General features: G+C 46.0%; 1 protein-coding gene across 1 annotated transcript in view; it reads right to left on the bottom strand.

The window, feature by feature from the left end:
- The window catches only part of LOC121541497 (laminin subunit gamma-3), a 224,050-nt gene extending 210,002 nt beyond the window's left edge, over nucleotides 1–14,048 (bottom strand). Inside the window, exon 1 of the mRNA XM_041850554.2 lies at nucleotides 13,496–14,048. Coding sequence (XP_041706488.1) covers nucleotides 13,496–13,862 — 367 coding nt within the window. The 5' untranslated portion in view covers nucleotides 13,863–14,048. The remainder of the gene's footprint in view (nucleotides 1–13,495) is intronic.
- Between the last annotated feature and the right edge of the window lie 432 nt (nucleotides 14,049–14,480).

Here is a 14,480-nt window from a genome sequence, read left to right as displayed (position 1 = left end):
ATCAGGAGGATAGAGTTATGGTCAGATTTGCCAAATGGAGGGTGAGGGAGTGCTTTGTATGGGTCTCTGTGTGTGGAGTAAAAGTGATCTAGAGTTTTTTTGCTCCTAGTTGCACAGGTGACATCATGGTAGAAATGAGGTGAGACAGATTTAAGTTTTCATGCATTAAAATGACTGGCCACTAGGAGCGCCGCCTCTGGGTGGGAATTCTTTGCTTACAGCCCTATACAGCTTGTTGAGTGCGGTCTTAGTGCCAGCATCAGTTTGTGGTGGTAAATAAACAGCTACAATATAGATGAAAACTCTCTTGGTAAATAGCATGGTCTACAGCTTATCATGAGGTATTCTGAAGAAGGTGAGCAAAACCTAGATACTTCCTTAATATTAGAGATTGCGCACCAGCTGTTGTTAACAAAGAGACACACCCCATCCTCCCTGAGCTTACCCGACGCTGCCGTTCTGTCCTGTCGATGTATAGAAAAACCAGTTAGACGTATATTTTCTATGTTCCTGTTCAGCCACGAACTGTAACATAGGATATTACAGTTCTTCAGATCACGTTGATAGGATAGTCTCGAACGGAGCTTGTCCAGTTTATTCTCCAGTGATTGCACGAAGGGTAGAGGCGGTTTATCCACCACTGGGCAAAAGAGTCCATATCAGGGTATATCTTTACATTAAATGTTTTTGATATTCTACATAATACAGACTATTTCCAATGCATTTTTTGGAGGGGGGAAATGCACCATATACTGAAAAATTCTGAATCCAGATGTGCCTTTTAGACATACAGTGCATTCGGAAAGTATTCAGATCCCTTGACTTCTTCCACATTTTGTTACGTTACAGCCTTATTCTAAAATTGATTTTTTTTTTTAATCCTCATCGATCTACACACAATACCCCATTATGACAAAGGGAAAACAGGTTTTTAGACATTTTGCAAATGTATATAAAAAACGAAACAGAAATACCTTATTTACATAAGTATTCAGACCCTTTGCTTTGAGACTCTAAATTACGGTCAGGTGCATCCTGTTTCATTGATCATTCTTGAGATGTTTCTACAACTTGATTGGAGTCCACCTAGGGCTGTTGCGGTGACCGTATTACCGCCACACCGGTGGTCACGAGCCATGAAGGCAGTCAAATTCCACATGACCGTTTAGTCACGGTAATTAGGCATCTCCAAGCTCTGATGCTGCTGCTGGTCATTATTAGCCTACCAAACTTACTAACTGCCTGGTACTCAGCACTCTATTGTCCCTCTAATCACTCTGACATCAATGCAAATGTATTCGAAAATCTAATCAAACGCCTAATGAGAGCCCATGAGCTCATGTTGCGCAATATTTCTATAGGCTATGCAATTGTGGAAAAACAGAGTGATGGCAACTAATAAAAAGATGGCCGCTAGTAAATTATAAGCAAATATTTTCTGTTAAATGAACTAATGTAGCCCACATCCATTTGGCATAGCCACATCAGGACCTAACATAAGGACAACTCAGAGAATGCTATTATTTTCTTCTGAAATAGACTATATTTTCTTCGTATCATGCTTCTTTAGACCTGTCTAAAATAAATAATGGATTTATTGTGAAGGTGTAGGCTATATTACATGGATTTATGGCTTGTAGGCTATGTGTGGAACCCAAGAGATGCTAAATGTGTTTATGTTATTTAACGGTCTATTACATTGAGACCGACAGTTAATTGCTTGAAATTCACCTGTTGACAAAAAGTTGTGACCGCCACAGCCCTAAGTCCACCTGTGGTAAATTCAATTGATTGGACATGATTTGGAAAGAAACACATTTGTCTATATAAGGTCCCACAGTTGACAGTGCACGTCAGAGCAAAAACCAAGTCATGAGGTAGAAAAATTTTGTCGTTAGAGCTTCGAGACAGGATTGTGTCGAGGGGACAGATCTGGGGAAGGGTACCAAAAACGTTATGCAGCATTGAAGGTCCCCAAGAACACAGTGGCCTCCATCATTCTTAAATGCAAAAAGTTGGGAACCACCAAGACTCGTCCTAGAGCTGGTCGCCCGGCCAAATTCAGCAATCGGGGGAGAAGGGCCTTGGTCAGGGAGGTGACCAAGAACCCGATGGCCACTCTGACAGAGCTTCAGATTTCCTCTGTGGAGATGTGAGAACCTTCCAGGACAACCATCTCTGCAGCACTCCACCAATCAGGCTTTTATGGTAGAGTGGCCGGAGGGAAGCCACTTCTCAGTTAAAGGCACATGACAGCCCGCTTGGAGTTTGCCAAAAGGCACCTAAAGACTCTCAGACCATGAGAAACAAGATTCTCTGGTCTGATTAAACCAAGATTGAACACTTTGGCCTGAATGCCAAGTCTGGAGGAAACCTGGCACCATCTATACAGTGAAGCACGGTGGTGGCAGCATCATGCTGTGGGGATGTTTTTCAGTGGCAGGGACTGGGAGACTAGTCAGGATCGAGGGAAAGATGAATGGAGCAAAGTACAGAGAGATCCTTGATGAAAACCTGCGTCAGTGCGCTCAGGACCTCAGACTGGGGCGAAGGTTCACCTTCCAACAGGACAACAACCCTAAGCACACATCCAAGACAATGCAGGAGTGGCTTCAGGACAAGTCTCTGAATGTCCTTGAGTGGCCCAGCCAGAGCCCAGACTTGAACCCGATCTAACATCTCTGGAAAGACCTGAAAATAGCTGTGCAGCAAAACTCCCCATCCAACCTGACAGAGCTTGAGAGGATCTGCAGAGAAGAATGGTAGAAACTCCCGAAATACAGGTGTGCCAAGCTTGTAGCAGAGTACCGAAGAAGACTTGAGGCCGTAATCGCTGCCAAAGGTGCTTCAACAAAGTACTAAGTAAAGGGTCTGAAAACGTATGTAAATGTGATATTTCAGTTTTTTTATTTTTAATAAATTAGTCAACATTTCTAAAAACCTGTTTTTGCTTTGTCATTATGGGGTATTGTGTATAGATTTAATCCATTTTTGAATAAGTCTGTAAAGTAACAAAATGTGGAAAAAGTAAAGGGGTCTGAATACCTTCCAAATGCACTGTATATGATATTGGGATTACTTCGAATATCACACATGGACACTTGCTATGGCCGCATACGGACTCATTCAATATCCTGAGATATGTGACATCCTATTCTGTCTCTTCATGTTAACAAATACTGACTGTATACATCTCATATCTGTGTTTTCTCAGCACATTTAAGATATTAAGCTATAATGATCCCAGATTTGGTTCTCTTAGCTGAGGTCCATATCCAGATCTTGATATGTTTTTTGATATGCTGAAACTAAGGCAGATTTCTGATGCATTTCTGAGTTTTCAGCACATGCTCAATAATTTGACAAATATGAAATCTATATTTTTCTTTCATGCACAATTTGTTTTGGTATTCCCTCCGGATATCATACATGGTACAGTGGGGAAAAAAAGTATTTAGTCAGCCACAAATTGTGCATGTTCTCCCACTTAAAAAGATGAGAGAGGCCTGTAATTTTCATCATAGGTACACGTCAACTATGACAAACAAATGGAGAACTTTTTTCTCCAGAAAATCACATTGTAGGATTTTTAATGAATTTATTTGCAAATTATGGTGGAAAATAAGTATTTGGTCACTTACAAAAATGCAAGATTTCTGGCTCTCACAGACCTGTAACGTCTTCTTTAAGAGGCTCCTCTGTCCTCCACTCGTTACCTGTATTAATGGCACCTGTTTGAACTTGTTATCAGTATAAATGACACCTGTCCACATCCTCAAACAGTCAAACTCCAAACTCCACTATGGCCAAGACCAAAGAGCTGTCAAAGGACACCAGAAACAAAATCGTAGACCTGCACCAGGCTGGGAAGACTGAATCTGCAATAGGTAAGCAGCTTGGTTTGAAGAAATCAACCGTGGGAGCAATTATTAGGAAATGGAAGACATACAAGACCACTGATAATCTCCCTCGATCTGGGGCTCCACGCAAGATCTCACCCCGTGGGGTCAAAATGATCACAAGAACGGTGAGCAAAAATCCCAGAACCACACGGGGGGACCTAGTGAATGACCTGCAGAGAGCTGGGACCAAAGTAACAAAGCCTACCATCAGTAACACACTACGCCGCCAGGGACTCAAATCCTGCAGTGCCAGACGTGTCCCCCTGCTTAAGCCAGTACATGTCCAGGCCCGTCTGAAGTTTGCTAGAGTGCATTTGGGTGATCCAGAAGAGGATTTGGAGAATGTCATTTGGTCAGATGAAACCAAAATAGAACTTTTTGGTAAAAACTCAACTTGTCGCGTTTGGAGGACAAAGAATGCTGAGTTGCATCCAAAGAACACCATACCTACTGTAAGGCATGGGGTGGAAACATCATGCTTTGGGGCTGTTTTTCTGCAAAGGGACCAGGACGACTGATCCGTGTAAAGGAAAGAATGAATGGGGCCATGTATCATGAGATTTTGAGTGAAAACCTACTTCCATTAGCAAGGGCATTGAAGATGAAACATGGCTGGGTCTTTCAGCATGACAATGATCCCAAACACACCGCCCGGGCAACGAAGGAGTGGCTTCGTAAGAAGCATTTCAAGGTCCTGGAGTGGCCTAGCCAGTCTCCAGATCTCAACCCCATAGAAAATCTTTGGAGGGAGTTGAAAGTCCGTGTTGCCCAGCGACAGCCCCAAAACATCACTGCTCTAGAGGAGATCTGCATGGAGGAATGGGCCAAAATACCAGCAACAGTGTGTGAAAACCTTGTGAAGACTTACAAGAAAACGTTTGACCTGTGTCATTGCCAACAAAGGGTATATAACAAAGTATTGAGAAATTTTTGTTATTGACCAAATACTTATTTTCCACCATAATTTGCGAATAAATTCATTAAAAATCCTACAATGTGATTTTCTGGATTTTTTTTCTCCTCATTTTGTCTGTCATATTTGACGTGTACCTATGATGAAAATTACAGGCCTCTCTCATCTTTTTAAGTGGGAGAACTTGCACAATTGGTGGCTGACTAAATTATTTTTTCCCCCACTGTATGTATATGTTGAGTGAGGGAAAAAAGTATTTGATCCCCTGCTGATTTTGTACGTTTGCCCACTGACAAAGACATGATCAGTCTATAATTTTAATGGTAGGTTTATTTGAACAGTGAGAGACAGAATAACAACAACAAAATCCAGAAAAACGCATGTCAAAAATGTTATAAATTGATTTGCATTTTAATGAGGGAAATAATTATTTGACCCCCTCTCAATCAGAAAGATTTCTGGCACCCAGGTATCTTTTATACAGGTAACGAGCTGAGATTAGGAGCACACTCTTAAAGGGAGTGCTCCTAATCTCAGCTTGTTACCTGTATAAAAGTAACCTGTCCACAGAAGCAATCAATCAATCAGATTCCAAACTCTCCACAATGGCCAAGACCAAAGAGCTCTCCAAGGATGTCAGGGACAAGATTGTAGACCTACACAAGGCTGGAATGGGCTACAAGACCATCGCCTAGCAGCTTGGTGAGAAGGTGACAACAGTTAGTGTGATTATTCGCAAATGGAAGAAACACAAAAGAACTGTCAGTCTCCCTCGGCCTGGGGCTGCAATGATCATGAGAACGGTGAGGAATCAGCCCAGAACTACATAGGAGGATCTTGTCAATGATCTCAAGACAGATGGGACCATAGTCACCAAGAAAACAATTGGTAACACACTACGCCGTGAAGGACTGAAATCCTGCAACGCCCGCAAGGTCCCCCTGCTCAAGAAAGCACATATACAGGGCCGTCTGAAGTTTGCCAATGAACATCTGAATGATTCAGAGGAGAACTGGGTGAAAGTGTTGTGGTCAGATGAGACCAAAATGGAGCTCTTTGGCATCAACTCAACTCGCCGTGTTTGGAGGAGGAGAAATGCTGCCTATGACCCCAAGAACACCATCCCCACCATCAAACATGGAGGTGGAAACATTATGCTTTGGGGGTGTTTTTCTGCTAAGGGGACAGGACAACTTCACAGCATCAAAGGAACGATGGACGGGGCCATGTACCGTCAAATATTGGGTGAGAACCTCCTTCCCTCAGCAGGGCATTGAAAATGGGTCGTGGATGGGTATTCCAGCATGACAATGACCCAAAACACATGGCCAAGGCAACAAAGGAGTGGCTCAAGAAGAAGCACATTAAGGTCCTGGAGTGGCCTAGCCAGTCTCCAGACCTTAATCCCATAGAAAATCTGTGGAGGGAGCTGAAGGTTCGAGTTGCCAAACGTCAGCCTCGAAACCTTAATGACTTGGAGAAGATCTGCAAAGAGGAGTGGAACAAAATCCCTCCTGAGATGTGTGCAAACCTGGTGGCCAACTACAAGAAACTTCTGACCTCTGTGATTGCCAACAGGGGTTTTGCCACCAAGTACTAAGTCATGTTTTGCAGAGGGGTCAAATACTTATTTCCCTCATTAAAATGCAAATCAATTTATAACATTTTTGACAGGCGTTTTTCTGGATTTTTTTGTTGTTATTCTGTCTCTCACTGTTCAAATAAACCTACCATTAAAATTATAGACTGATCATTTCTTTTTCAGTGGGCAAACGTACAAAATCAGCAGGGGATCAAATACTTTTTTCCCTCACATATATACATATATATATATATAAACATGGGGGATTGGAAGTGATGCAGACAATTACATTGATGGAAGTTACAATCTATCTGCAATATTAAGCTGATCTACCCCCTAAAAAATATAAAAAATAATAAAAAAGTACCTTACTGTGATTGTTTTCAATTAAAATGGTGAAAAAGAAACAAAAATAGCTTCTTTGCAAAGAACAATTTCTCAAGCAAGAATTTAGCTAGGACTGTCTGGGAGTCGTCTGAGTGGGGAGGGGAAAACGGAAAACTAGCTGTTATTGGCAGAGCGGTTTAGAACTCTCTTTCTGTCACGGTTCAGACAGACGACAAGAGGACCACAATTGCGTCACACCAGAAAGTTTATTTAAACTTAAGGGGAAAGGGATGTAGGGAGTGAGTGAAGGCTCCAGGGGTTGTCCCGTCCGATGTGCTGGGTCTGTGCCTCCCCCCAGTGGCAGCGATGCGTCCGATGACGCCGGTGGTTGGTGGTCCAGAAGTCCTGGGGGGGGGAGGAAACACAGACACAACGGGGCGGAATGAAACCAGGCAGCAGTACAGTTCAAGGGAGATCCAAAATACGTAGTAGCAAGGCAGAAGGCTGGTCAGAGTTACCGGGATTGAAGAGTAGTCAGGAGTCGTAATGGCAGAAGCAGGTCTGGATCTCCTGAGGCAGAAGAGTATCCAAAAACCAGGCAGGTCCGGGGTCACAAAACCAGGGTGAGCCAGAAGCGCGAGCAAACAGGTTCCGGGTGTGAGCTTTGCAGACGATCTGACACAGGAGAGCTGAAAGACAGGGCTATAAATACTGGGAGAGGTTAGTGGGTAATGCAGCGCAGCTGGCAGAGTAATTAGAGCCGAGCAGAGCAGGGACAGGTGGAGCTAGTTAGGCTGAGTAGAGAGAGAGTGGTGAGCAGAGTGGAAACAACTTAAGGTGGTAACCCAGTGGAGTGAGAGGGCTCATGACAGAACCCCCCCCCAAGGGGACGGCCCCAGAAGTCCCAAGAGCAACACCACGCCGGGCGGGAGGAGGGGAGCCGGAGGAGGGCTAGAACTCCCCCGAACGGTCCGAGCGAACGTCCTCATCCTCGGAGGAAGCCGGAGGACCGTGGTCGGGAGATGGGACAGGTCCCGAGACAGGATCAGGCACAGGACAGGAAGCCGAGCGGGCAGGACGGTTAGAGACCCCTCTGGGGCGGCCCCTACGGATTGCAGGTTGATCAGGATGCCGTTGGTGGAAAGCGGTGATGAGAGTCCTATCCACAATCCGACTAGCTGGCACCCAGGTCCTTTCCTCAGGTCCATAGCCCTCCCAGTCAATGAGGTACTGGAGACCCCTACCCCTCCGTCTGGACCGAAGCAGGCGGCGGACGGTGTAAACCAGACCACCATCGACGAGCCGTGGAGGAGGAGGACAAGGCGCAGCAGGGACCAGCGGACTCCTGGGCACAGGCAGGGGCTGCAGCAATCCGGCTGGGGGGCTGGCAGGACGACTTGTGTTGGTTGCAGATGGGGCAGGCTTGGACAAATTCCCGTACATCCTTCCTCAGAGAGGGCCACCAGAACCTCTGGGCGAGCAGGTTGTAAGTGCGGGTGGAGCCAGGGTGACAAGCTAGGCGGGAGTCATGTCCCCACTGAACGACCTGGGACCTCAGGTCTTCGGGGACAAAAAGGCGGTAAGCTGGGCAAGTGCTGGGACCTGGCTGGTTACGGAGAGCCTCCAGCACCTGTTCCTCAACAGCCCAGGTCAGAGCTGCAACGATGCAGGGACTTGGCAGAATCGACACAGGGTCCTTGGAGGGGTCAGGAGCGGAGTTAGTAGGTACTGGCCGAGGGTAGTGCGGCGGCAAGCAGGCAGGTTCGGTGGCAGTCCTCTCCCCACTCCCTGATCACCCCGGTCACCCAGTCGAGCTGAGGGTTGTGCCGGCGGAGCCATGGGTAACCCAGGATGAGGGGTTGGCCTGGAGAGGGGAGCAGGTGAAACTGGATAGTTTCTTGATGGTTTCCGGACAGACCCATCGAGACCGGGGCCGTGACATGAGTGACCGATCCGAGTAAGTGTCCGTCCAGTGCCCGGGCAGGAATAGGAGGTGTCAAACGGAGGTTCTCCAGTCCCAGTTGGCGTGCCAGCTTGATGTCCATTATGTTGGCTTCGGCGCCAGAATCCACCAGAGCAGCCAGGGTGTGAGTTGGAGTCAGGGAGGCGGAGGTGAACTTGCAGCAGGGGTTTGCGGTCGGAGGACTGGATGGTCATTGAACTCAACCGGACTCCCCCTATGCCCGGTGAGCTTCGGCCCTTTAAAGGGCAGGTTACCACACGATGTCCATCACCTCCACAATAGAGGCAGAGGTTTGAGGTGAAGCGTCGCTGGCGCTCTGCAGGAGTGAGAGAGGCTCGCCCAATCTCCATAGGCTCAGACTGATCAAGCTGAACTGGGTGAGTGGCAGTAGATGACAGGAGCTCAGTCGGATCTCTCCGAATGCCGGTAGTAGGTGGACCTTGGCGCCCCCCTCTCACGACGACGGGTCTGTATCCCTCTGTCGATCCTGACAGTCAGTGCGATGGCTTCATCAAGAGTGGAAGGCAGTTCATGGGAGACCAACTCGTCCTTGATATAGTCAGCCAAACTATGGAAGAACGCGTCCACCAACGATGGTGTGTTCCAAGAACTTCGTCTAGCCAGGGTTCGGAAGTCGATGGAATGGTCTGCGACTGTACGTCTGCCTTGTCGGAATACTGAACAGTTCACGAGACGCCTCTGCGGTTGGTGAATCCAGGTCAAACACCTTCAGCATCTCCTCGGCAAACCGGTCGAAGGTTGCACATGCGGGGGTTTGACGTTCGAACTCTGCTGTTCCCCAGAGTCGAGCTCGGCCCGTCAGGTGAGTGATGGCATACCCAACCTTAGCCCCTCCGTGGCGAAGGTCCTTGGCTGCAAGGAGAACTGAAGTCGGCAGCTAGTCAGGAATGGCCGGACCTGGGTAGAATCGCCGTTGAACCGCTCGGGGTTTCCAATCTTGGGTTCCGGAGCAGCGGCTGCAATGACCGGGGCAGGTAACTCGGGGCAGGGCTGGTGGGCAGACTGGCTGGGGTCAGGTTGGTGAGGAGTTGAATGATCATGGCGAGTTGTTGTTGCTGCTGCTGGGACTGCTGCTGGTGCTGCTGGAACTGCTGATGCTGTTGGTAGCCGGCCTGAAGCAGAGAGGTGATGTCGCCGCTCATGCGGCCTAGCTCTCTCTCAGTGTGTTCCAGGCGTAGCATGGCGGTGGGTTGCTCAGGTTCTTCGGTTTCCATGTCGGGGGAAGTGTGCGCTGAGTCCATAATGGTCAGATCGTACTGTCACGGTTCAGACAGACGACAAGAGGACCACAATTGCGTCACACCAGAAAGTTTATTTAAACTTAAGGGGAAAGGGATGTAGGGGAGTGAGTGAAGGCTCCAGGGGTTGTCCCGTCCGATGTGCTGGGTCTGTGCCTCCCCCAGTGGCAGCGATGCGTCCGATGACGCCGGTGGTTGGTGGTCCAGAAGTCCTGGGGGGAGGAAACACAGACACAACGGGGCGGAATGAAACCAGGCAGCAGTACAGTTCAAGGGAGATCCAAAATACGTATGTAGCAAGGCAGAAGGCTGGTCAGAGTTACCGGGATTGAAGAGTAGTCAGGAGTCGTAATGGCAGAAGCAGGTCTGGATCTCCTGAGGCAGAAGAGTATCCAAAAACCAGGCAGGTCCGGGGTCACAAAACCAGGGTGAGCCAGAAGCGCGAGCAAACAGGTTCCGGGTGTGAGCTTTGCAGACGATCTGACACAGGAGAGCTGAAAGACAGGGCTATAAATACTGGGAGAGGTTAGTGGGTAATGCAGCGCAGCTGGCAGAGTAATTAGAGCCGAGCAGAGCAGGGACAGGTGGAGCTAGTTAGGCTGAGTAGAGAGAGAGTGGTGAGCAGAGTGGAAACAACTTAAGGTGGTAACCCAGTGGAGTGAGAGGGCTCATGACACTTTCTTACTGGTCTATAAACTAATTTACCGCCTGGTGATGTCACCAGGCAGACCAAATCTCTTTCCCACCAAAACAGGCAGAAATTTCAGGCTGCCTTTCACTAAAAGGGCATTATCATCATTTTCACAATGTCACAGTATTATTCCAACCTCATAGTGTGGAACTATATATAAAACAAAGGAAAGTCATGTTTCGACTGCGCTGGGCCTTTAAATATGAGTATAGTGTTCTCTATTTTGTTTTCTAGTATGTGTTTTATTGAATGCATCTGTGTGTTCTCATGGTGGATTCCTCCCTGGACCGCTTAGCTAAAAGGTTCCCAGACAGAGCCTGAGCCTCGCGGCTGTTTGCTTGCAATTACTCCAACAATGTAACTTTAAGCCATGTCTGGGGGTGACATTTGATGGGCGGGATGGCGGTTTCTGAAGAGAAGCTTTGAGTCATTATCGGAGGAATAGAAGTGTGTTTGTGTGTGTGTCAGTAGTGGAGGAATACAAAATACTGAGATTGTGAGGGACAAATGTTCTGCTTTAGAAAATTTCTCACAGGGTGATTGGCAATTGAAAGGATTATGTTTTAGAGTCGTTGATTTGACTCATAGTGAAGTCTCTCTCTGTGAATTATTAACTCTTAGCCTACAATTTCCGTGCCCCCGCGGAAACGCAATTAACATAATACAAAAATCCCCACAAAAATCTGTCTGTTTAAGCTAGAGATATCTTCTTTTTTTTGCATGGGCTGCATCTCAATCCACCACATCCACCGATATCGCCCTTTGTCAGACCATGAGACATCCCGAAAATCGGTCTTCTCACAAAAACGTCTGTAGCGTCCGAACAGTTTGGCCTACAAGTATTATGATCACTCTATTGAAAGTTCTCAGTTTTGCTCTACGATGCCCACAAGCCTCACAAGACTCGTCTGAAGTTGGTACAGCCTACAACTTCTGTCTGTAGTGTCCAAACGGTTTGGGCTACATACTAATATGACCCCTCTGTGGACAGCTGAGACTCTCACGATGATGTTCTACATTTTGCTCTAGGATGCCCACAAGCCTCACAAGACTCATCTGAAGGTCCCGGTACCAGTTTAAAAAAATTAATGGAAGTATGCGGTATATGGAGATAGTTTAGTGCCAAAATTAAGAAGTTAAATATATGTCTGTCCTATATCTCTCAGATATAGGAAAGGCACTTCAGAATAAACTTATTTTAGAATATTTGGGGGGACTATCTGTTGTTCCATGTAGTGGATCTGTTATTCAGTGCGTTTGTATGAGCTAATAGCAGTAAGGTCAGAAATATGTTTTCATCCCAAAAAAATTTAATATCTTTTTTTGATACTTCAAGGGCTCTTAAAATTCAAAATCAAATAGCTGAATTATCCTTGGTATGACTTTCTTAACCTTTTCACACGTGAGTTCCAAATATCTCTAATGGTCGCTCCAGCGTGAGTTGTTTTATGCACAATATGTCAGAATGCACTCACTGTTCCAAAATGTGATTGTTACGTAACAGGACAGTTAGCACGAGTTGCCTGCTAATTATCTATAGGCTATGTTTCAACTTGTCAATTTCAAATAATTTTCTAACAAGTTGTATTTTCTAACAGCAGTTTGAATTGAGGTGTGTTCCGCCTCCTCATTCATTCACATAGAAGTAGGCCATTTCAATTTATGTTTGTGGTTTTACTGAGCCGGACAAACTTCCCTCCAAGCCCTTCCAAGCACATCAAGTATGCAGACATTTGCGCAGTCTTGCACGAACTGGAACATGTTCTGGCTGGCACTCGCATTGCCTCCATCTTTGTTTTCCTTACAAATAAGAACTTTGGACATGTGTGCGTTCCTATCAAAGTAAGTCCCTTATTTTCTGTATATCGTGTTGTTGTTTCTACTGTAGCATGAAGTATGTATGTATGTATGTATGTATGTATGTATGTATGTATGTATGTATGTATGTATGTATGGAGCATAATGTAGTTACAGTTTTATTCAAGTTTTCAAGTACTGGTGACAAATAATGCATTCTGATTATTGCATTGATTGTAATGGACACCTATTATGTGTGTAAAATACTTTTTTTAAGGTTAGGAGCTATAGGAGGACAGATACATTTTGATATCAGTCTAGGCCTTATTGCAGAGGAATAAGCAAGTTATGTTTGTTTCAGCATTGCTGGAAGAATGTTCAGGCCTGACTGTTGCGCAATGAGTGACAAAACATTTGAGACCCTGATGTTCATCAAATGCAATCGCCATCTTAAATGATTAACCAAAATCTAAAATTATCATTAAAGAACCGTATGACAATGATGCGGGCGGCAGGTAGCTTAGTGGTTAAGAGCGTTGTGCCAGCAACCGAAAGATCATTATGTATTTCATTCTTAATATTAATATCTGAAAGCCCTCCAAACCATGTGCAAATGATAATATATTTAGACTAATTAAATAAACTGTTCTAGTTTTTGGTTCTTCATCAAATATATAGCAGGCAACAAATAAATATTTCAAATAACTTGCATATATTCAAATATTATTTATTTTTCTGAGACCTGTATTTGAATATGAAAGGAAATTGTTGCCAATAGTTGCCTTAAGTTGATTCTCTATATTCGACTACCTCGAGTATTTGAAAAGTTGGTATTTTCAAATTAAACACAAAAAAACATTCTGCCCAGGTCTGATGCAGGGTGAGGTTGCATAGTCACAGCTGGAGCAGGACCCATCAAACTCAACTAATTGTGAACATAACTTTATGAAACTGAATATTGTTCTTCTTACCGAGGAGCAGGGTGAGGTTAACAGAGGAGGGGTGAGAGAGTGAATGTGGGTCTTACCAAGGTGCAGAGCGAGAGAGTGAGTTGTTCTTACCAAGGTGCAGGGTGAGGTTGACGGAGTTAGGGTGCTGGACTCTGTAGAACATGGACTGGCTCTGCCACCAGGTGGGTTCCTCGTCTGTGTGGAAGTCCGTCAGCAGGCTGGCGTTGTGGCTGAGGCCTGTGTCCGATATGCTACAGTGGTGGCAGGAGCGTGTCGAGCCCGTCTGCATGCAGTAGTCCTCCGGCGGTGAACCACACACGTTGGAAGCCATGATCGTGCGGTTGAAGGCTGCGTTCTCAAACTTGGGCATGCAACGGCTAGGGACGCCCTCATCGTCATCGTAGCAGGAGTCCATGGCCCCGTGAACAAAGGAGAGGGAGCAGAGGAGGAGGAGTGGGGTGGTCAGTGGGGTATCCATGACCAGGGAAAGTCACATACAGAGACACACACAAGGTCAGTTAACAGGTAACACACACACACACTAACACACTCCCAAACACACTGGTAGAGTAATCCCGCAGATGTCTCAGAGAGGTCTATGGTCCTCTGTTTTTCCCCCTCTCTTTATCTATGTCCCTCTCTCTCTCTTGTTCTCCCTTTCTTCTCCAACATGTGTTCTCCTTCTGTGAACTAAGTGAAGTTACTGGGGGAACCCCTCTCACTAGGGATAGGATGAGAGAGACATGGGAGGGAGGGACAGACAGAGGGAGAGGAAAGAGAGGGAAGTGGGGGCATGTACACTCCCCCTCCTGCTGGCCACAGCAAGTACTACAGTCCCCAGTACAAAGATGCAGAGTCACAGTAAAACCATGGTGATGTTCATTATGGCACACTGTGGCAAAACGTTTTTGATCGGAAAACAAAAATCTCTGCTTTAATTGGACAATTTCAGGCTCTACCTCCCTGTTTTACTCAATTTCGAAATGTTTTCCACCTACGTTTCCAGGTGTTAGAAACTGACTACCATTACACATTTGAATAATGTAGCGGCCATGATTGAGACTGTTAAAAACCTTTCCATTGCACACTCTGTATT

This window comes from Coregonus clupeaformis, chromosome 27 (assembly GCF_020615455.1).
Source record: "Coregonus clupeaformis isolate EN_2021a chromosome 27, ASM2061545v1, whole genome shotgun sequence".
Lineage (NCBI taxonomy): Eukaryota > Metazoa > Chordata > Actinopteri > Salmoniformes > Salmonidae > Coregonus > Coregonus clupeaformis.
This window is presented reverse-complemented; position numbering and strand designations above follow the sequence as displayed.